Source organism: Cataglyphis hispanica, chromosome 23 (assembly GCF_021464435.1).
Source record: "Cataglyphis hispanica isolate Lineage 1 chromosome 23, ULB_Chis1_1.0, whole genome shotgun sequence".
Lineage (NCBI taxonomy): Eukaryota > Metazoa > Arthropoda > Insecta > Hymenoptera > Formicidae > Cataglyphis > Cataglyphis hispanica.
In genome coordinates, this window is record NC_065976.1 from 3,045,685 (window position 1) to 3,070,114 (window position 24,430).

At 34.1% G+C, this 24,430-nt stretch overlaps 1 protein-coding gene across 3 annotated transcripts in view; it reads right to left on the bottom strand.

Moving 5' to 3' along the window:
- Window positions 1–1,636: 1,636 nt before the first annotated feature.
- LOC126857862 (aristaless-related homeobox protein-like) overlaps window positions 1,637–24,430 on the bottom strand; it is a 29,114-nt gene continuing 6,320 nt past the window's right edge. For 2 of the 3 annotated variants that reach the window (XM_050607702.1, XM_050607704.1), the window contains exons 2-4: window positions 15,940–16,205; window positions 11,747–11,834; window positions 8,231–10,543 (exon numbers count right to left, since the gene is read on the bottom strand). In XM_050607702.1, the coding sequence (XP_050463659.1) occupies window positions 10,083–10,543; window positions 11,747–11,834; window positions 15,940–16,205 (815 nt within the window). In that variant the 3' untranslated portion in view covers window positions 8,231–10,082. Of the gene's footprint in view, window positions 1,770–8,230; window positions 10,544–11,746; window positions 11,835–15,939; window positions 16,206–24,430 lie in introns of those variants that run through there. The other variant, XM_050607703.1, reaches the window with a different exon arrangement.

Here is a 24,430-nt window from a genome sequence, read left to right on the forward strand (position 1 = left end):
GCAAAAAAAAAAAGAAAAACGTAAGAGAGATAATAATTGCGCTGATAGACCAGCGTGATTCGAATTGGATCCTCTCTCTTTCTTCCACTCTCTAGACTACACACTAGGCGGATAAGCAGGATTCGAGGATCGCAGTAGACTCCCATTGTTTCATTCGATTTACACCCGTGCTCTGTACCCGTAATACAGAACCTGCAATTTACAGGAGAATGAAAAGTTAAGCCCGTGCAGGGAGGATCAGGGGTGGCGTGCAGACAATGGGCCCTGGCTTTAAAATCTCTACGGCAAACAAATGGGAAAGCCCGGATCAAAACGTAATTGAGATATTGAGATCTGATTAAGATGAAATCAATAACACGTCCGATGCCGTCATGCACTTTTCCTCGTCTTATATTCGGCCCTTGACGCGAAGAAGATACGATCGCGTTAAAAATTATTGTGACAAAATTATTTATGCGAGTATATCTGACTCATAAAAATCAATAATTAAAAGTAAACATTATGATTATAAAATCTTAAAGAGAGAAATAGATATTAAAGATCATGCTTATTGTAATTCATGATAAAAGAGCTGACATAAATTATAATAATTTATTATTAAATATTTTATTAAATATTTGTTATTTAATATTGCTATTTTTAGAATCTAATATTATTGGAATTTCTATCTATTTTTGCTACATTTGATTAAACGCATTATATATATATATACCTATATAATAAAAAAATATTATTATCGATAAAATAAGATTAAATTCGTACTTTCAAGAAAAAAAAGATTTTAGAATGCAATTACATAAAAACAATTTTTACAAAATTAAATTTGCTGTTTGCACTAGAGACCTGCCATACCACAATTATATATTCAAATTGATGATTTTTATCTCCACGTTTCGGGCCTGATCAGACACGTTCGAGTGTCCAGAAGCACCAATAGCCCGAATAGCGTGTAACTCGCGCACCAGAAGCAGTCTCATAAACTTGTAAGCTTACACCTCTTTTTCTCTCTCTCTCTCTCTTTCTCTTTCTTTCTATCTCTCTGGGACACCCGCCCTCCATGGGACCGTAGAAAAAAATCACAATAAAAGATACTTCTGTGGCCAAACACGGCCACGAGATTATTATTCGACGCGGCGCTATATAAATGGTGTACCGGGTGTCCGCATCTGCCTGCGGTCGCCGCGGGAGGTCGGCGGAGATTCTATTCTCCGGTGGAAAGACCGGGGGCCCTCGAGAAAGAGAGAGAGAGAGAGAGAGAGAGAAAGAGGAGAGCCTCTCCTTCGGGGTCCCCGGGACCGCTTCCGTGCGGCCGAATTCGTTGTGTAGCCATATCCGGGTATTGCATCGAGCCCGAGTACCATAGCCAATGGGCTATTCGGTCTCGTCCTTCGACGACCAATAGTCTGGTCGTTACTGTCGGTGTATACCGCGCATACCCCATCGCGTTTAATCGTGTAACCGACCTCCTTTGTCGCGGCTTTTCACACCAAGAGACGCCGCGCGTTACACACTGCGACGACGAGGCGGCGACGCGCTTCTCCTTTTTTTCCGTACCGACCCGCTAATTATCCACCGAAATCCCCTTAAACGGCCATTAAAGCCACCCTTCCGAATGCCGGCCGTGAAAGCACTTTAGGGCTAAACGGATACGACGGCGGGCATCAACTCCTTGCCTTCTTTCGGATTGCGGAGAACGGTTTGATAATCACCTTCTCGGTCCTTCATCGCCCGAGATTCCTTTGTGACACGCGATGACGTAGTTTCCGAACCTGAAATTAATGACCGGGATAAGTAGTTACGTGGACAACACAAATGCCTTAGCTGCAAATTTAGAACACGATCACATTACTTTTCTGACTGAAAAAAGTATTTCATAAAATATAAGACATGTGACATATATATTTTATATAAAATTTGATGAAAATTAATTATTTATTGATTATTTTCTTAGATAAATTAATTCATCTTTCATAAACTGTTAAAAATTTTATTTCATTTTATATAAATGTAATATATTCTATTATATAAAATTATTTTTATATAAAGAAATTATATATAATTATTAGGAAATTATTTTATAATCATGCATGCTTATCTGAATGTTATTCAATTAAATATAATTTTTTAAATGACACTTTACTTTTGGCTTTCTAAATTATTAGAAGAAGATGTACACAGGTGGCTAGTTTCCAGAACTACTTCTGAATGGAAAAAATATATACAAACGAGCGCGATATAGATAATCAGCTTAATACAAAGTAATATTAACGGCGAGGCAAAACATGTGGAAAAAAGCCGGCTGGTTGTGTTTTTATCAAAGGCAGTTGCACGCAGCCTTTCATATCCCACGCTTTATTAGATTATATCGATAGAATGAAATTAATTATATGATTAATTTACAATCAATTCGTTCAAGTGAAACTGATCGTTTCATGATCGAAACTTTTTTTTTTAAGAAAAGAAATAAAATATTTACGTTTTACATTATCATTAATATTTAGGATTAGTTTTATCGTTCCTAATTTTTTATTAATTTTATTTTTAACGCTTGTATATATTTATATAGATTAAATTAATTCTTCTAATTTTATTTTATAATTTGAATATGTGTTTAGTCTTATACGAATGCTACAGTTATCATCGGAAAAATACAAAATAAAATTAACAGATAAATAAAATTTTTTACAATTATAAATTTGCAAAATATATAAAATAGCAAATGTCTGACGCTTAAAATCGGAACAATTAAATTTATCTGCAATAGCAAAAATCAAAATCAAAAATTACATTTATTAATTGTTAATAAAATTTGTCATAGTAAAACTTTTACATATTTTTAAACTCTGTAATATATATTGATTGCAAATAAAAATTATAAATATTTTTGAAATGTAAAAAAAAAAAAAATTACGATGATGGCTTTCTAATTTCTATCATCTGATCGTATTTGATATTTTCATAAGTGATACATCTAAGTGATTATATTTCATAATTATAAAAAAGAGCATTATATATTTATCTTTTTTCACCAGAAAATGACTTTTCTCGTTTTATCAAAAGTTGAGGAATATCAGTTTTTATCTCGCATTTACTAAACTTTCTTTTGAGGGAACTCTTGACCTCGCGCAAGATCACACTCATGGAACTCCCGATGCCCGGCATATACGCGAGTACGCCTTAATGCATCTTTTATCCCACGAAAACCGCTTCATTCGAGAAAATTGATCGAGTGTGAAAGGCCTCGTTCCATGATCCATTAGAATTCCATGCGCTTTGATCTTTTCAACGAGCCGGAGTGTATCCGATCTCTCTCCGCTACCCTTCTTTTTTTTATGAAAAGCGCTTTTTGCGGGAATCAAACGCGAGTACAATAAAATTAAATCACCAAACAACGCTTTTTCACACGGCTTTATTCTTTCAAACGCGTTTTTTGGATTAATTTGCGCGCGATATTGCGTTATCAATTTATATAAAGCGTTATCCTATCCGTGAAAGATTTCTTAAAATTTAATTCCACGTGCCTCGTTACATCTCACTGTTATTTGTCGGTTTGATATCGATTCTCTTTTAACAATTTAGATTAATGGTAACATGAACATTTGCAAAACCATTTATATGAATATATATCGTAAACTTTCTTCTTAATACGCAAAAATTATTTTATTTTTCGTGATCCGCATATTTTTATATATATATATGTGTGTGTGTGTGTGTGTGTGTGTGTGTACGTGTGCGTCACAGATCGCTGTAATACGAATCCGACCAAATCGGCAAGCTGCAGGTATATCACTTTTCAAGAGAGCCGGAGCTCAGAAAACCTGAGCGTAAGCCTATCAGCGTAGAAACCATTATTGTCGATCACCCCTCGAGCGGGGGGGAGGTTGAAAAGACGACAACGAGTAGAAAGAGATCGTTTCGAGACCGTCGATCGTCGCCTTGCTGGGCGCGCTTCTGGATGCTCTGATGCCCCCTAATAGCCTTAATGAAGTGTGTACACCTAATGTGTGTATGTAGAGCCGGGCGCGGCGTGTCATAACGACACTAATTTTTAAGCATAACCGTACACCCAGCTTCACAACGTGTGAACAAGTGAGGTTCTCAAAGGTCCAGGCCAAGAATCGCAGAACGTATCCCTTTGCGCGGGATCCCTCCCGACTCGCAGCGGGACATTTCACGTTTTTCGCTGCAAATTAGGGTGATCTTGAAATCGGGGATTCGAACCGGTTAATTTCGAGTAGCCCAATTTCTGATGCTGCAAGTATGAAAGATAAAAATTACGTGTGCCAATTATTGCGTTCTCACATTTTCACGAATGAAAAAAACTATGCACTAAGGCACAAAATTATTTTAACTTTATTAAATTTACACAATTATTATACATCATCTTCTTCTGGATTTAAAGAAAAAATTTTTCAGAGATATTTGCAGTAACATTATATAAAATAGCCAATTTTTTTTTAAGTTTAAGTATAATCTTCTATTCTGACTAAACTTGTTCAAAGAATTTTTTAAAAACAAAATTTCGCGCGTACAAAAAATATTGTTATTAAATCAAAACATAAATAATATTTTAGATATATATATATATATGTTTATCTCTGAAACGATACTTATACGATTCGAACCGAATTATTTGCTATAAAGTACACTTGTCAATTAATTACATCGTGAGTTAACTGAACATTAAACAGATAAATGCTGTTAATTGCCGACGCAGCAGACTAAAATAAATAAACTAAATAGAAATTTAACTTGTATGTTTGTTTTATTATATCATACAATATTTCAAATGAGTCCCAGAAAATCGAGCGTGCTTGCATAAGAGCGTTTATTATTTGGCGGAGGCAATATTAATCTCGGATAATCGGACACTCGATGAATTATTAGCGTTGAAAAAAATCACAACGCGTTTCGTCTACGCGTTTCTAAGCTTCGTATATTCTCCGCGTATACGTGAAATCATTGCGGTTAACGCGAGCTTTTACGGCTATATTACATGCATGCTTAGGAATATTTCGACAGCACACTCAAATTAATCTATGGTTTTACATGAGCCGTTTTATGCGAAGTTCATGCAGAAACCGTAATAATGTTTCGCTGCGACGTTTACGTGAGCGGAATGTCGGATGAAAAGAGAGATATTGAGTTACGCATAAATTCTATAAATTGATATGCAAATTTGTAACTTTAATATTAATGTTTAAATACTCGCTCGTAATCTCGTAACATATATTATACCGTAATATTGGGAACAAGTAAAATTAACATTTATTTCAATCTATCTGATTTTGATTGTACGCAATTTTATCGCGCTTATCGCGCGCACATTTAAATTAGACAAATTAAACCGTAGATTTTTTAATAGTTCCATTTAACTGCTGAATGCGTAGAAAAATTGCGGGCGGAGTCTCGAGAGAAAGATAAGTGTCAATGATGACGGATACAAATGACGGCGGTCATTATCTCGATAGATGGACTAATAGACGTCGTCCGGACTGTCATCGTTAACGACAGTTTTCGCACGTGTATTATCGCGAGTAATTTTTGCAAGCGAAAGGGATCTCTTTAAATGACATCACACAACGTTTGTGATGTTTCTACGTCAATAAATGTAGAGGAAGAAGAGAAAGGAAAGGTAAGCGAAAGAGAGAGGCTTCATGGAGAGACGCAGACGGAAGCGAAGAACGACGAAGAGGTAAAAGTATAAAGTGAGCATATTACTATTGAGAATAAGTACCTGGCTTCGAGACGGGTACTCTACTTCGGAGAAGAGGGCGGACTGGGAATGGACGGCGGGGGTGCAAATGGGGTGGTACAATGGGCACTAATGGATCTCAAGCCGCCGCGAGAGGCGCTGCTTTTAATCTAATTGTTCTTCATAGCAACCACGATCGCGATCAGTGGTATTCAACTGTGATCCTTCATCTATGTTGCAGCATCCTGGCAAAGAAAGAAAAAAAAAAGAAAAAACGGCCCGTGATATCCGTTGGGATACACTTGCGCTTAAAGCCGGAAACTTCCTTTCTATTCCACCTCGGAAAATGTGGGTGTAATTTGTGTCTCGTGCAGAGAAATATTGAGAAAGATTTCCGAGAAGCATCGACTCTCCGTGATTATTTTAAGATAAATATGCAAAACTCTGGTAACTGTGCTTCTAATTTCGTCTTAATACATATTCAATATATATTGATTAACAGTAACATTTATAATTATAATTATAACAAATATATTTTAATGTAGAGTACGTAATTTAGGGGAACATTTCAATATGTTAATGTAAAAATAATATAATTTTATATTAACTGATAAATATTTTAATGTTTTAGAAACTAAAGTAAATATACTTTTTGTAATTTTTATTTTATGTACATATACAAAAAAGACTGAAGATCAATAAAACATTGAAAATAAATGTGCTTGATTCTCATTTTCTACTTGATCTCATCTGATTACATTAAATGACATTGTGATGAGAAAAAATCAGGCATTTTGTATGAATAAATAAAAAATCATTTAATATAATTATCAAAAGTGCGTGACACTTTTTGTCAAACTTTTCCTTCGAATTATTTTTAACATAATCTACAATATTACATTCAGTTTTGTCATAATAATAACACTTTACAATAATTATTAATGTATTTTTGAGATCCAAGCTTTCACACAATTATATAAAAGTCACCCTAATTTACAAAATAAAAGATATTTGGAAAAAAAAAAACCATTTTCCTTATAAATTGATCAAGTAACATTCGTCTTCTCTATATCTTCTTCTGCCTTCTCCTCTGAAAACGATGTCAAAAGATTATAGAACCGAAACCGAAATTTAGCAATATATAGTGAGACGAATAAAATCGGAGCGAAGTGGACGTCGAGCGTTTCTTTCTACATCTAGTGGTTCCATTTAGCGCAGCATCTACTTTGCGACATTATGCGATACGGTCGTTGAGCTAAAACGCAAGCGGCGCATTTCGAAAGCGTATACGCGTACTTGTCCTAATGTAGCAATGCAAAATGTCTGCGCCCCAACTCTGACTTTCTTTGCCTAAAAACTCACGAAAATATATACACCCACTCATCTCGTGGGTTGGCATTCGCGTCTCTGTCGACTTTCTCTCGCTCTCTCTTTCTATATATATATATATAATTTTTTTTTCCTTCTTTCCTAGCTCCATATAAATTATTAAAAAGCTGCGTTCGCGCGTATCACCACGTCAATAAAATTTCACCTGTAAGATTCCATGAATAGCCTCATAAAACGAAATATCATTCGACCAGTCTATTCGTTATCCGTGCGTTCTATCGAGACCGCCAAGCAGGTGGTGCAATAATTACCTTCCCGCGCGATAACGCCAACGATAACGATAATTCACGCGTACGCCGTGCAGCCTTCGCCCTTCGCGCGACAGATAAATTTCTGATAACGCGGATAAATTGGCCGGATTGTAATTGCCGTTGTGCGTGTTACCGGCGTTCACGCCGGGATGCGCCTGGTCCCAGGCAACCTTCCCCCCTCCCCCGCTATCCATCCCTCTACCGCCTCTCTTCCCGAACGAAATTCACTTTCGACGACGGAAAATGCGTGCAGTCCGGAGGGAAGAAGGGGAGGGAAGGGGGCGCGATTAAACGCGCGGGCGTTTAGGATCCGTGGGAATTCGGGGTCCGTGTGGGTGCACTGCCAGCTGAATTCAGGAAATCGTCGTAATGACGCGGCCGATACGCCAAATCTTTTCATGATTAATGACGCGGAAGCGATTTTGTAGCACGTCCGCTCACCCCCTCTTCCCCTTGTGAATTGCCTCCGGACAGGACGAATTAGGGTGGCTCAAGCACGGGTACGAAAAAAAGCACCTGCGGCTTATTAACCGTGATACGCAAGCAAAGACCATCTTCCATGCTACGATACACGAAATGTTTAGATATCGAAAAATGATCGCGTGCTATCAATGGCGCTTCCTGATGATTCCTGAGCTCTTTATATTTATATTTTACTTTCATTAGCCGCCAAAATTGTTTTTCAATTAATTCCAAATACTTAATATCAACTAATTTTTTTTCTACTTTATATTAATAATTATATTAATATTTATTATATTAAAAAAAATTATATTAATAATTATCCGAGATTTATTTCTTAATTTTTTAAGATTGATTTGAAGGAAACTGTCAGATTGTGCTGACAAGCAGTATTAGTTTCGGAAGAAATATAGTTCTGCATGATTCTTCGTAAGTGCAATATATTTCTTTAACTTAATGAATAGCCTACATATTTACACAAAGTCTACAGTTGATATATATATGGTACATATGTATATATAACATATCTAATGTTAATATAATACATGTATTTTACAAAAGTTTCTCTCGCGCGTGATACACTTCATCTGATACAAACATACACAGGCGAGATTCTGTACAGCATTTGGAAGGAATTCTACACGATTGCATTCACGTCTACCTTTTTACATCCAGGATAAAGGCAATTGTGACACAGAATAAATATGACATCTCGTAATATTTTCTTAATCAAATCAAATTAAATTAAATATATTAATCTCTTATTGATTTCTATAAATAAATAACAACGCACTTAATTAAACAGCATTTAATTAAATTAGTAGAGAAAGTTATCTCACTTTCAAAATTTTATAAATTATTTATTACACATTAAATAATATATATTCTAGTGTCATATTTTTAGCGTAACAATTAGCCTGATTCACCTAGAGGAATTAGTTTTTGATATCGATGAAACAGATTTGTTATATCATCGTCGAATAACAAAGCGAGAAATATTAAATAATTAGAATAACGATGTATAATATCATATAACGCTGCGCTATGTGCAACACTATATTTCTGAAATTTCATTTCAACGTTTCGCGGAAACGCTGATAGAATCAGCGAATTAATTTTATCGAAAACTGACGATGTTAACAGCGAGAAAAAGAGATAAATGCATATGTGTTTAATTAGAATTACAATTTGATAAAAGAAAATATTTTTTCTTTATAAACTTCTAGTGGTTTTTGTAATTCTCTAATTTTGTTAATCATTTGTTATCTCGATGAAGAGAATATAAATAATATTACATGTAATATAATAAATTTTCTAATTTCTTTTCTGTAAATTATAACTTCAATAAAATATATATTTTCTTTTTGTGATTAATTAAAAATTATACTGACATAAGTTATTTTATTATCAAGATTTAAGTTTAATTTAATATTTGGAAAAAAGACACTATTTTCTTATGTTTCAGATTTGTTCAATATCTGTTTTATCACATATTATTGATATTATTTAAGATTATATATTTTGTTTGGAGATTGGTACATTAAATAATAATAATTTCACGATGATCAAGATGATTGTGTTCTTTGATTTGTTTTATCTTTAAATTAAAAAAGCAGTGTATTTGATGAGCAGTTAATTAATTAATATATATTGATACTAATATATTATAATAATAAACTTATGATTGCGTCTTACACATATTGCTAATTAAAATTGAAAACGTATAAATCATTCAACAATATCAAGCTACGCTGATCAAATATGTTTAAAATTAACATCACCAATATGACGCAACGAATAACCAAATTAATATTAAATGTTATTTACCTCCTGCTGGAACACTCGGTGCCACTCGATTCCTAGTCTTGATCGTACAAAGTATCCCGGATGCAAGTGCAAAAATAAATTATTGATAAATTCTTTGACAGAGTACCAAGAGTCCTGATGTTCTTTTTTTTCAAGATTTTACTTACTTCAGAGTTTACTTTAAAATTTGAAGTAAGTGCGTTTTCTTCTGAAATATTTTGCATATTAAAATGCCCGTCGATATCGAATCGTGCGTACGACGCAAAGTAAATTTCTCTAAATCTGATATTAATAACCAAAAGAATGCTTTTCGCCCATTCCGCAGGTTAATGCCGCGTGCGAAACATTTACGTTGGTATCAAATATGTGGACGAGATTCTCGGGAACACACACACACACACACACACACACACATACACACACGCACACACACGGACAAGTTCCTGATATTTACAAAAAGTCCGTAAGAGCTCTCACAGTTAATTGTCCGCCTTGCGTAGCGCCTCCTCCGCCTTCACTCTCAACACTTCCGCGCTCTGCTTCCTGATCTCGTCGTCGGACGACGCCGAGTCCTCGTCCTTGTCATTCTTCGAGCTCAGATTCTGCGGTATGCTCTGCACCCCCAGATTCAGGGGATGCCCGTGCAGATGACCCCCCAGCGAGTGACCGTTACTGTGGTTCAATGACGAGCTCGGGTTTAGACAGTTAACCGGCAGTATTGTACCGAGCGACGCCAGATTCTGCGACAACGGCAGTCCGATGTATTGCGACAGGATGGCGTGTAACGGCGGCAACTTGGGCGCGCTCGTGGGCCAGGGTGGCGGGAAAACCGGCGGGATGAACCAGGGAAACGTGCCGGTCGGCGGACCGGAGGAGTCCGCGCCCGGGACACCGCCGGCCGTTTGTAGGAGCCGCGCGTGAAGGGACAATTCGTTTACACCTGCGAACATAAGTTTGTGACGGATATCGCATCGCATTCTTCTGCGGATAAAATTGCCTTTTGCATTCCAAGTATTTTTGCCGCACCTTGATAATCTATATTTATTTTTATCACGCATATTTATGTAATATTAAATTAATTTATTTCTTTACAATTTACATCTATACATTTATGAAAAACATATTTTAATAATCTAATTATCACTGCATTTTAATTTTTTTTTCTCTATTATGTATTAAATATAAATCAATTAAATTAATAGAACTCCAAAATTTTTTAGAGAAATTCTAAAGTGCATTCATTAATAACACAAAGAGTTAACTTATATTTTTTTTAATATATCTATGTTTATTTTTAATTTAAAATATTAATTATCTGCCTTTCCATCTTCTTTCTAATTTTTCTTCTGTTTTATCAAAATAATATGAATGAATGAGATACACATTTGTTCCTTCCTTTTTTATCTAAGCATTTGATTAATAACACAAACACATATGAATTAACGCAAAGAAAGAATTTAAGAGTTTTTGCGATTAAATGTAATTAATGAAATTGATTAAAGATGTCACACGGGGTTGCAAAGTCATTAGTGGAGTTTTTTCTTCATCACCAATCCGGCTCGCCGTGTACAAGCTTTACATTCAGAGCGTTTCATGAAAAATTAATCAGCCAGGTTTCTATTCTATATCATTCGCGCGTGATGGCTGCGACGGCCGACACTGAAATTAGACGTAATTGTCGCCGATTGCATCTACCCTTCGTAATTCCGGGCCTCGGCGCGGCCTTCTCCTGCACGTATTAGCGACGTAACACGCGCGTTACTACGTTACAATGAACCGAGTAAGCACAAACGGTGGATGAAAACGAGCTTTCGCGATTGATCCATGGCAAATCAGTCCATTATCCTAGATACGAACCAATTTTTTTATATATAAGAATGATTCAAAGAAATATTTTTTTTTTTACCTAAAGCGCGTCATTAAATTACCTAAATTACAAAGTAATAAAAAATGTTACAAATCTCACTTGCAATAATTTGGCAAATAAAATATCTAATATAATCAACAATTGCACATACACAAAGCTGTTTGCTTCATTAAAAAATGTTCCCCTTTTTTATCTAGATAGGAAGTAAAAATCATTCATGCCATAATTCAAATTATTTGATTAATCGATTTAAGTTATTATCCTTCATAAACTCACCGCCTTGCTCGACATGCATGAAACTGGTATCTCTGCCCAACGCCTTTTCCTTCTTGCGCCACTTTGCACGTCGATTTTGAAACCACACCTAAGATAAAAAAAAAGATACTTAACACAATCAACATTCAACACAATTTTATTGTGTGTTGACATTAAAAAATATTATATAGCAATTGAAAAATAATCTATTACGATATTGAACAAAAAATTATAATCACTAATATATATTAGTTCTAATAAATCTGTTAAGAGACTAAAGTTCATTTACTCAAGTTAGTATTGTTGATCAGGAATTATCAAAATATCAAGATATTCGTTACGAAAATCCGAAATTGACAGAAAAGGGACGCGCATGAGAACCCCAGGCGCGCGTATCAGAGCGGCCAACAAAAGCTTGCTCTCGAGGTTGATTAAGCTAATTGTTAACAATTATCCTGATTTCCTTCGTACCCCTGAGTGCCAGCAACCCCTGCCTTCAGTTCTATCCTCATCTACCCCCGGCGACCCTATCGCTGGTCCGGTTGCCGTATAAATGCTTTCGCTTTCCGCTCGAGCTGTTCCGATTTTTCGTGGGTACTAAAAGAAGCAGCGGAACAAAAAAAAGAGAAAGAGAGAAGAAAGGAGAGATTTTTGAGGAAAGAAGATTTTTTTTTATCACATCTTAAACATTAAAGATTTGATAATAGATATGTTTAAAAAATATAAAAAAAAAATATTTAAGAGAATATTGAAAACGAAAAAATTTATATATATATATGAATAGATTTGCATAAATATACAATATATATATATAATAATATCCAAACAGTGTTAAATAATTACTATTATAATTAAACGAATAAGACATGCAAAAATAAATTTATTAATAATAATAAAATTTTGATATAACCTTCTCTGCATAATTTATCTGCATAATTTATTAGTTTCTTCTCATACAAGATGTAAGAGATTACGATTCATCATATATGATAACATTAACTATAATTAACTTAAAAAAATCAAATAAATCTCTAACTTACAGCCAATTTAAATGAAAGAGATTAGCGAGTTAGTTCGGTCGGATAGCAGAATAAAATCAAGCGACGTGGGAAAATCGGGAACGCAAGCTGAGAGAAGCAAATGGCATCGAGGAGGAAGAGAGGAATAACTTGAAGCGAGGGAAAGTGGTCAACGTTGCGAGACGAGGGCAGGAAATTTAATTGCCTAATTGCTGTTAATTATTTAATCGCTTCTGAATAGCCTTCAACGCCTAAGTGCTCGCAAACCTTGCGCTATTTAAGCGACCCACCGCGAACTCGAAAGTTTGCAATGCCGACGCGTTTCCATAACTGCCTTATTAATCTCTCGAATCATTTACCATGGCGGTCGCTAATGCTTCCACAGTTTACGCATTGATCTGAAGATTCTTTGTCGAATTAAAAATTTTTAAATATAAATATATTTTTTTAAATTAACAACATCTCTTTATTAAACTCTTAAGAGTATATGTAACTTACTCTTATTTTTTTTCTAAATTAAAAAAAAAGTATACTGTCTTTAAAATTTAGATTCCTTCACTGTAATGAAAAGAATGAATGCATTGTTTATTAAAAAAAAAATATTCAATAATGCTTAGAAAGGATTACGAAAAATATAGTTCCTAAAGTTTTCAAACCGTGATAATTTAATATGTCGTTAGATAAAAGTCAATCCGCCCTCCTAAATTGATTAAAAAATATTAAATAATAGAGAAAAAAAATGTTTTCCAAAATATATAGCAGAGTCAATAGATACAACGCAGTAAAGAGTAATTCGTAAAAATTTCATAAAATCGTCGCGATGTTCATAAAAGCTCAGTGAAAATTTCCTCGAAATGTCCAGCGATCGCGAATCTCCTGTCAGGGTGTAGGAAACGTCAGAAACGATTCGCGATTGCATTACCATACGCGCGATCATCGATATATCGGCCAGCCGAGTTAATAGCGAAAAATGGGGTAATTTTGCATCTAGAATCGACGCGAGGAAGAAAGAGAGAGAGATAGAGAGGGAGAGAGGGGGAGAAAACGCGGTGGAAAAGGGGGTGGGAAACAGGAGGATTTCCTAGATTGAAATAAAGTGGCCGTGGCACACCGGCTGCGCCGCGGCGGATCATTTAGCGGTTTTGTCGAGCGACGGCCAATTGCCGGCATTGTCGCTTCGCTGTACCACAATGGGCCAATCGGAATGCTCTCTATCTCTTTTCAGCATCATCGCCACCCTTCCGCCGGCAGCCCCACGCACAACCCTTCGCACTCCCTCTCTTTCTCTCTTTCTCTCTCTCTCTCGCTCTCTCTTTCATCCATATGGATATATACATGTATACAATATTCAATACATATATATATATATATAGAATATATATCATACACACATATGCAGAAATGCGTACAAGTGTGCGCCTCCTCTCAAAATTGTGTGTCGACAGTTTCTTTGTCGTACATCAGAATCAAACAATTGAATCGGGGCGATTCCAAGGACGCACTGATTCGAGGATATTGGTTCTTTGAGGAAATCAATAAGAGGTTCTTTTCTTATCCAACATCTGCCAAGAATCATTACCGCATCATATAATGTGTATAACTCACTTTCTCTACCATTCTTCAGTATTAATTTAGCTGAAACGAATTATCATGTTGCAAATATAATAATTGTAAATTTAATTAATTACAAGTCTCTCAATTATTTCTATCTGCAAATTAAAATATTTTTTGCACAATTACTTATATCTATATGTATGTAATCGCGAAAAATATAATTTATTTTTAAGATAATATATATTCGGCAAAAAAAGAGAAATAGAAAGAGAGAGAGAGAGAGAGAGAGAGAGAGAAAGAACGTAATTCTCTGCGCGCATATGGAAAAGATGTCTACCAGTTATTGTGGATTGAAATACACCCCAGCGTTGCAACGTACTCGAATTTTCAAGGATGCTGCTTTAAAGTAATTCCAAAGCAGATTACACTGCTCTCTATATACGAAGTAACCTCTTTCTGTGGAATTAACCATTGATGAATTCGGGGCGTGTATTTCACAAAATTACAGATGAAAAACGGTAACGGGAAATTTTGCAATACAATAGTCGCTAATTAGTTAAGTGACTCGCGCCTTGAAGCTGAGTCATCCAATCGCAATCCTACAAACATTCGAGGATGCTTGACGCTCGTCAGAATCCGTCTTGCTTCATGTGAGATTCATACGGGAATTAATTCGCATGACGATTGCTGCATGCGAAAATCAGTTTATATTTATCAAATATGTTTACTTATATCTATATAACTAATCGCAATATAATGTTATGATAACATTATATTTATTCATACAACGCAAATTTAAATCTATAATTATAAATAATAACATGTGGCAATTGCTTCAAACAAATTTGCTTATAAATATTATTGATCCATATGACTTATCTAGGCCATTATATTGTGCTTCGATTTTTCTTTTTCAATATTTTCTATATTTAATATGAAATTTACGAGCTCACGCAGATAGCCTTTTAAACTTCATCGTGCTGGTCGAATCGAAAGCCCGTCACTCAAATTACTTACAAAACTCGCGAATGCCACTATCAAATGCGTGAAATTCAGAGACACACGCGTGCCTTTCAGGCTTTGTGAATTCGTCTATCTAAAGCGGTGAAAGGTTAATTATGCTTCTGCAACTGTCTCGTCGTTTGGCGAAATCTAGTCTGACTTCTTTCTCTCTTTCTCTTCAAGCCGCTTGAAATATTCAAGCCGATCATTGCGCGGAAATGGTATAAGCTAATCTTTTGAAAGTACTCGATGATCGAAAGTATTGAGACTACATATTTTATTCTCATAAAACGGTATTTAATAAGAATAAAAAAGACAATATGGATACAGATATTCATTGTTCCAATATTAGACAACTTGAATTTATTGCACATTTATTATATTTTTATGACTCCTTTAATTTATATATATATATATATATATATATTTTATTTGAAAAATATATTATATATATATATATTATATTTTATTTGAAAAATATTAAAGCAGCACGCTATCGCATAGGCAACAAATTTTTAACTTACTTTAAAACATTTATAAAAATTTTTCTCATTTCCGTAAAATATCTTCTCTTTTCACACATCCCTTCTATATAATAATAATAATAATAATAATAATTGAATAGCTTATTACAAGTACCTGTACTCTCGCTTCCGAGAGGTCCAATCTCATTGCCAACTCTTCTCTGGTGAACACGTCCGGGTACTGCGTGTTCCCGAAAGCCTTCTCGAGTTCGTGTAGCTGATAGGTCGTGAAAGTCGTACGGGATCTTCGCACCTTGCGTGGGCGATCGGATTCACCTAAGTTCAAAGGATCGTGCAAGCCGTCGTTGATCTGATGATCGCTCAAATGACCGAGCTCCGTGTCACCGCCATCGACCACGGCGTCAGATGATGTCGCGTGATCTAAAATTAATGATATACAACTTCGGAAGTACGATTTCATCCATTTAATTTATTTAATACGATTTTCTCAAAATATGATTTAAAAAATTAATATAATAATCTGATAATAATAGATAGTAACTTGAAATAAGCAAGTTATTAAATAAAAGCTTTATATTAAATCATATATTATATTTAATAAAACAATTAAAAAATTTATGCCACGCAAAATTACTTTATTTTACAAAAATCCAATTAATATGACTATACCATAGATCTTATTTCATAATAAGTAAATGATTAAGTAAGTGATTTTCTTATAAATGTGCTTGCTATTCTAGTTCTATTAGTTTTTTTTTTTATTAAATAAATTTTCTATTAAATAAAAGAAAACCAATAAAGTTGAAATATAATTATATACTCTGTAATAATAATTTTCGAGTCAAAAGAGTTGAATAATGCACATAAAGCTCTAAATTTTATTGTTATTTTTCTATCAAATCAATATTTCTCATTCAAGCTATCCAGGATAGTTATTATCTATCTGTTTGAAATTATTTTCGATTGAAGTGACTCCGATTTTCGTCACTTAAGCTATTATAAACATGCGAATAATACCCGAAACGATCGGAATGTTTCCGACACCTCGTGAACGAGTGGAAACTCAATTCCGATCAGAATAAGATTACGAAAATTATCGTTGACAACCGAAATGTGATTGGCTCGAATTCGTTCGGATCTCGATCAAGATTCATAATAACCTGAAGAAAAAAACGAAATTGCAATGGAATTTGTCAGTCGAAAGCTCACACTTCTTATCGAAATCGTAAATAGTTACGTTAATAGCTCCCCAAGACAAAATTTCTAAAACACTTATTTTTTTCTATGCTATAGATTCATACGTCAAACGCAATTAATATAAGATTTTAAGATCTCTTTTGAGATAAAATCACAGAATCATTCATAACTGATCAAGCTTTCCGCCCCGTAAGACGCGAGAAAATTTCCGACCCTTTACATTTATCGGCGCATTTCCGCTTGTTAAATACGTCAAATACGTCAAACAGTATCTCCGATACTTGAGCGCGCGGGGAGACGATCGAGGCGATTAAACCATATCGCTTCGCGTTGCCAAAACGAAATTGTCGTTTTGCCTGATATACCGATTCTGGCGACGGCGGCGGCGGCGGCGGCGGCGGCGGCAACAGCGGGGAGATACGGGCGCAATTTCATTTTTAAGCCGCACAACGACCGGTACCGATATAACCGATACGCCGATGACGTCCGATCGGCGCGGATTTGCCAATTTTTAAGCCTCGCTTCATCTTTTTTCTGTTTTCGTTTCACCGCTCCATATACATCCGCCCGCGCGTACACGCGTGTACACGCCCGCGAAATACCCTACAAATGTAAGTGCGCACATTATACGTATATGTGATCGACAGTACTTAAAAGCCGTCGCTGTCAGTGATTAGCAAATATCACGAGTGCACACTCTGCCCACCCTTCTTCCACCTTCTCCTCCTCTTCTCCCTGTCACGATACAGCAACAGCCTTGCTGTATAACCCCCTGTGCAGCACATGCCCTTCCCGGCGATCGCATCCCGCCTAGTCCTCCCTCAGTCATATTTTTTACCATGACCACTCGTTCTGTCCTTGCGCGAACATCGACGAGGGCTTAAAGCCCTATTAGAGTAAACTACACGTAGAAAAGATATGTATTTCGTTCGATTCGTGTTAGGCGAGAAATCAAATCGCGCCGTATGTCGACTTTATAACGAGAACTTTTCGCGACCATCGTCAGTTAATCGAGCACAAAATGCCCTTAAAATTTTGCGAATAAGATTTGCGATAAAATGAATCTCGCAATAGAATCTTTGCGGAGAAATAATTATTTGATTACTAAATTGAATTGTATGTTGAAAGTTTACATGACATTTTTATTTATATACATATCTATTGTGTCAATTTTTTTACATTTATATTAAAAATTTAAATAATTGACGATTAATATGCGGCGATTATTTTTCAACAACTTTGTTATAAAAGTGACGACTCTACAACATCGGATCGATATGCGCAAAAATGTTTGAAAAACGCTCGTGCAATTCGCGCGAGATATTGTACGAACGTACAAATAATAACAATTCGGTTGATCTGCATGTAATTTCAAAAGGCACTTGACGCGTTAAAAATAAATCCATCGATTTAACGAGTTTAAAAAAAAAAAAAGGAACGAACGCAGAAAGAACGAACCATCACACTTGATGCGCTTAACGAGATGTCGCAAGGACTGTCACCGGTTTGCGCGAGCGAAAAGTAGTAGAAATATCTCTCGGATTCCATAAAAATGCATCGCGGTAAAAATGCCACGGCAAAACTTGACGGGTGATAAAAATCGAGCATCGCGACAAACCTTGTTACATCTCTTTGACACCTGTAAGAACTGATATATATATACACACGCGCGTCACAAATTGCCGCTACGATTTATTATTCCCCTTTGAATCTTTTGTCGCGCCGGTAATCCTGAAAGCGGTACGAGCGATTTTCCTTTCTCAGATTTTCTCATCTTTTGCAAAAAGCAGCTAGCTTTTCATGCGGTCAAACTCGTTACTGAAATCTTCAAGTGGGACGAAACTAATACGTTTTCCTGTTTGAAAAAAAATATTGATTGTGATTTAAGAGTATTAGAATTTTTTTATTAGATATATCTCTTACGTTATATATTTTTTCTATATCTTGCTTAAATTTTTAAGTAAAAAATAAATAAATATTAATAGGAATGTTAGAAAGAAAAAATTGTATATGTGTATAATTATAAAAAAGAAGAAATCGATATAAGAATAATATAAAAAAATAAAATATTTAAAAAATTATATATTATAATCATATATATATATATATATATATATATATATATATCACAATAAAATAATTTTTAAGTAACACTAAAAAAAATAATAGAAAGAGTCTAATACATTTCAATATAAACAGAAAAGAAACTATAAATGTAATATATATCGCATGTATTTATTGCTTATTGAGATATGATTAGGTTTATATTGATGTTTACAACCACAACGCCCAGTGATTTATTGATAACATTTACGTGAATTGCATCCTCATTAATGCCATGAACTGGGCTAATTAAGCTCAACTAACTGCATATCGCGCTTTAGATTAATGCATATAAATTGGATAAGGACCTGAGACCGAAGCAGCAATTACAAAGTTACAACGGTTCGCTACGACTTCGTCTACATCCGCTTATGCGCACATGCCCCGACTAATTTCACATTAAATTATAATCTGCTTCAAGAGTACGTTTCCGCGAAATCGCTTCATATTATATTATGCCACGTCTTCTAGGAAATAGTATCTAGCTTGATAAATGTAATCTATTTAATTTGTATGTATTAGCTTGATAAATGTAATCTATTTAATTTGTATGTACATGCATGCTACAAAGTAGTTCTAATAATTTTCCATTTACCAAGAAGCCATTTACAACTAAAAATATTAATATTCTAAAACAGTTCGTTTATTTAGCGCAAGCAGCCTTTAAGCTGTCTGATCTAACAATAAATATAGTCCTAAAAAAATATTTTGTTGATCCCTTTTCAGTGAGAAACATTTGTCAAAATCATCAGCTCAGATCTCACTTTAGATATTTAAATTCCTGAGAAAGGAGGCGCCAATGAGTCACATTGACGGCTGGGGCATATCCGGATCAGGTATGTTAGTTTTTCCAATTAGTTCAATTTTTTTTCTTTTTTTACTCGTAATAGATTTATGTCATTCCGAGGGCTTCAATTTACTTAGCCAGCAGCACGAGGTAACCATTTCAAATGACCGTAAGATTACAAATTATCCATCCCTGTGTGGCGCGCACACATCCCGCCCAGCGCGTCTCCATTCGGGCTAATTAAACAAGCATTTACTACTCGTGCGTAATAATGCTAATCCTACTTTTCGGTGTCGATACACAGCGAGCAGTTGTGATAGGATGAACCGAGAGAAATGATTGTAAACGTAAGCGTGCACATTGCCCGGCGGCGCACATTACACGCACGTTATGTCTGTATGCACGCACGGGCTTTCGCACGCATACGTGCACCGAGAGAGAGAGAGAGAGAGAGAGAGAGAGAGGCATCGTCGTACTAATCCAAGCTGAATAGAGAGATTTCAATGTTTTTATGCCGGGGCACAATGGAGTACCCACTTGATGCTTAGCTCTCCACTGCTTTTTATTAAATCTACGGTGCGCCGACGCCTGATGTGGACCAGGCCCAAAGTAGGGTAGGGTAGGTAGGGATAGCCGAGAGGGTGACTCTCGTAGCAGCGAAATTAAAAATTTATTTACCGTGTCGATCGCGCGGGCACATGTAACCAATCATTCCGTTATGACAGAGTCGAAGAAATCAGCGAGAAAATTAATTAGCGATAAGAATCTTTAGATAATTTAATTGGTAACTTATAAGGAGAATTAGAGAAATTCGGCAAAATAATTCGTAAAAAGCAATTTATAGATATAAATTAATAACTATGACAGGATGTACTAATCATGAAAATAATAAATGAGCGGTAATGTATACCTGTTTTTACGACAAAACTTTTCATTTTGCATTATAGTAGATACTTTATATTTCTTTAAACTTTCTCGCCTGAGCCCACGCACTTTTTCCTAGAAAATTATATTATTTTAAAGTGTCATTCTTATTATGTATAATGTTTATAAGCGTTCAAGCATTTATGATATATGACAACTTTATGGATGAATCAAAGCCTCTCTTCTATATGAAAAAATCATTATAATATATAGAAATATATATTATAATATAACTATATATCAATTATTTATATATTTTATCAATTATTATTTATTTTATTTCTAGATTATATTGTGTATAATGTGAAAAAATCTAAAAATATCAAATAAATAATGCAGCTAAGAATATCAGAGGAAAAACAAAAATCAATATTATCACTTTGATCCGTTCTACTAACAAAGTTTCTCGAGATTATCCAAAATTTCTTGCAATAAAATTTCTTATAAGATCTTTCAAAACAATACCTCTGATACAAATACAGTTAAAATCTTGACAACTCTAAATAATTAATCTCGTCGTTTCTCTTCGGAAAGTTTCCACTATAAAAGAAATCAATATTACAAAAAATAAAAAAATCTTTCTCTCAATAGTGTCTTCTGACGTATGTATATTTATATCAACAAATTCCGCTTATTTTCGCAATAATTAGAATATATATAACAGTAGTGCTTTTAAAATTTTGCATCCAGGGTCCCAATTCTTGGACATATACGAAGAATTTTTGTATGCAAAAACAATATTTATTCAAATAGGAATAACATTCGAAAATTGTTCGTACATGTTCAAGCATTGGCAGCCAGGTCGCTGCCAGGAATGATCGTTTTTCCGGCAAGGCGCCTGTGCGCCTATGCGGATTATGCGTCTAAGCGTTAAGCGTTAAAAAGGATTTGCGATCTGTCCAGTCGGTGAAATATACTTTCGTGAGACAGGAGCGGATTACAAGTAGCTGAGGACTTTATGCTGAAAATCTAATAAAATCCTTAAGAGGACTTACGTTAATACGCCAGCCGCGTATTCCACGGGATGAAATGCGACGAGATCACGTTTCAAAAAAATGTTGTGGAGAACGCGCGTTTATAAAAATTTATAAAATACAAGCTTCATAAAAAGGAGAAATATTCTCTCTTTATCTTATATATAAAAATACATAATAAAATATAAACTTATTATTATTATTATTAATATTTTTTGTATGGAGAAAAAGAGAGATATAAGCTATGTGAACACATTTCATTGTTCAAATATAAGTACATACATATATTTCAATTTTTTTTTAACAAGAGAAAGAGAGAGACAGTTATGTAATATAAAATATATTATATTAATATTCAGTAATCTCCTTTTGATTTAAAGATTTAATTTGATAATATGATTTGAATATTACTTTACAAAGATATATCTCAGATATCATTATTATAATAAAAAAATTAATTATAATAAAAAAAAAATAAAAATATAAAATATTCGCGATTGCACAAAATGGCTATATAATCATTATGACAAGTACAAATATGTATAATGCTGCAATGTTCTTTTAAAACTAATTGTGAATTAGAATAGATAGATTCGTTCGAGAAAAAAATATACAAACATTGCAAATATACATAAATTATATTTCAAATAATTTATATATTTATGATAGCCGTGAAGCAACATTGTTGATACAATTTCCAGCGTTCGCACGTCACGCCTAACATTTCTATATTTGTACATTGCACACACGCATACAAAGAGACAATGTACATGCATCTGATATATCCACGCAATTTTGCATGTCGTAACTTCGTGCCGTAAATTCACGTTACAGCAGTTATCACTGATCGCGTATAAATTAAAGACTAAGCGAATCCTCATTTTATAAAATGTATTTTTTATATAAAAAAAAAAAAAAAAAAAATCGCAAGCAATTCAAGATAAAAGCATCGTTGAGCCGATTATTTCAGATTATAACATTGAAACCAATGCTATTTTTCAATCATTGCAGTTGACAATCTAAAAATAATGGCATATTTGCATGACATATGTATACAAGTAATTGTATACGCATGCAGACCTAATGTATGAGAGACCTTTTGTTTGGATCTGTATACTTTGACGTATTTAAAGTCAACTTGGTTTTAATAAAAATGTCAAGGGAGAGATCATTATCTGCCTTAATAATTTCCTTTATAAATACTTTTCCAATTAACTTTTAAGTTATAATTTTGTTTAAAAATAAAGTCATATATTTAAAATTAAACATTAAATTAATTGTAAATGTAATTAAAAAATTATTTTAAATAATTTTACTTCTCTTATACTTATATAAAGCTTAATATTCAAATAGCATTATTAATTGCTTGTAAATGAAATTATTGACCTCTTAAGGAATATATGTATTAAGATAATGATTTTTAAAATGTGATAATTAAGCAGATTTAGGGACAAATTCTATACAAAAATGTAATATATAATTTATAAATACATAATTTTAATTACAAATACATAATTTTAAATGATTAAGTTTCATTTAATTATAATATGTACCTAATTAAGTACTTAATTTTGAAAGAGAAACTAGATAAAAAGTCAACTATACATATTGATATATCTAATACATTATTTATCACAAGATCAAATATATATGAGATTCAGTGACCGTTTTAAACTCAAATCAATAGACACAATAAGCAAGACAGGATAGTTGGTTCGTGCGTTTAATAAAATCATGGGATAGTGATCGCCGCGTTGTTCTGTTTGCCTATAAGCCACGGTTGTAAACCGGCTAGCGAGTACACGTAATAACGTAGTTCTTTATAAACTCGATAACACGATTTATCATGCCGTGACAATTCTGCAAAGCGCATGCAACGAAACAATCCGCCTCTTCGTGCGCCTCTCTCCGCAGCCTAACTGCGCGCATGTCGCACTCGCGTGTCGCACAACACCGTGTAGTAAATTCACGTTACACCGATCGTCGCCACAGATTCTGTAACCTACGACGATCTAATTACGTTACCTTGCCTTTAATCGCGCAATCCTAAAATTGACAATGTGAGCTGTAAGATACACAAAGTTCTTTCCCACATCGTCAAAATTTGTAACTTCTTTATAAATTATAATTCTGAATTTTTTGAAATTCGGATGAAATGCTTGTGTGTTTTTATTTATAAGTATTTTTTCATAAACGGCAAAATTTTAGAAAAATATAGATATCAGTTTTGAATTTTTTTCTGCGAGTTTAAATTTTTTTTCATTAAAAAGAAAATAATAAAAAGAATTTTGAACATTTTTCACTAATTTCTGGATTAAAAAAATTAGAAACTTATAACTTATAATTAGAACAAATACACACATATCTTAATAATCTATTATATATATTATAATTTATATATAATGTTTTAAATTTATATCTTTTTCTTTTTTACAAATTTCTGAAAAAAAAAATGTTTCTAATTTCTGAACCGTGAATAAAAATTTTCTAATTTTCTAAACTCTAAATTAAAAACCCGTAAAGACTTCATATTTATGAAGCAAATTACAAATAGATATCAAAATTAACGATTAGTCATCCTTAATGACTTCGAATACGCGGTTGGCTGTCATTTGGGAAATTATCGAACGATATGAATCTTATCAGATAATGCTCGCATT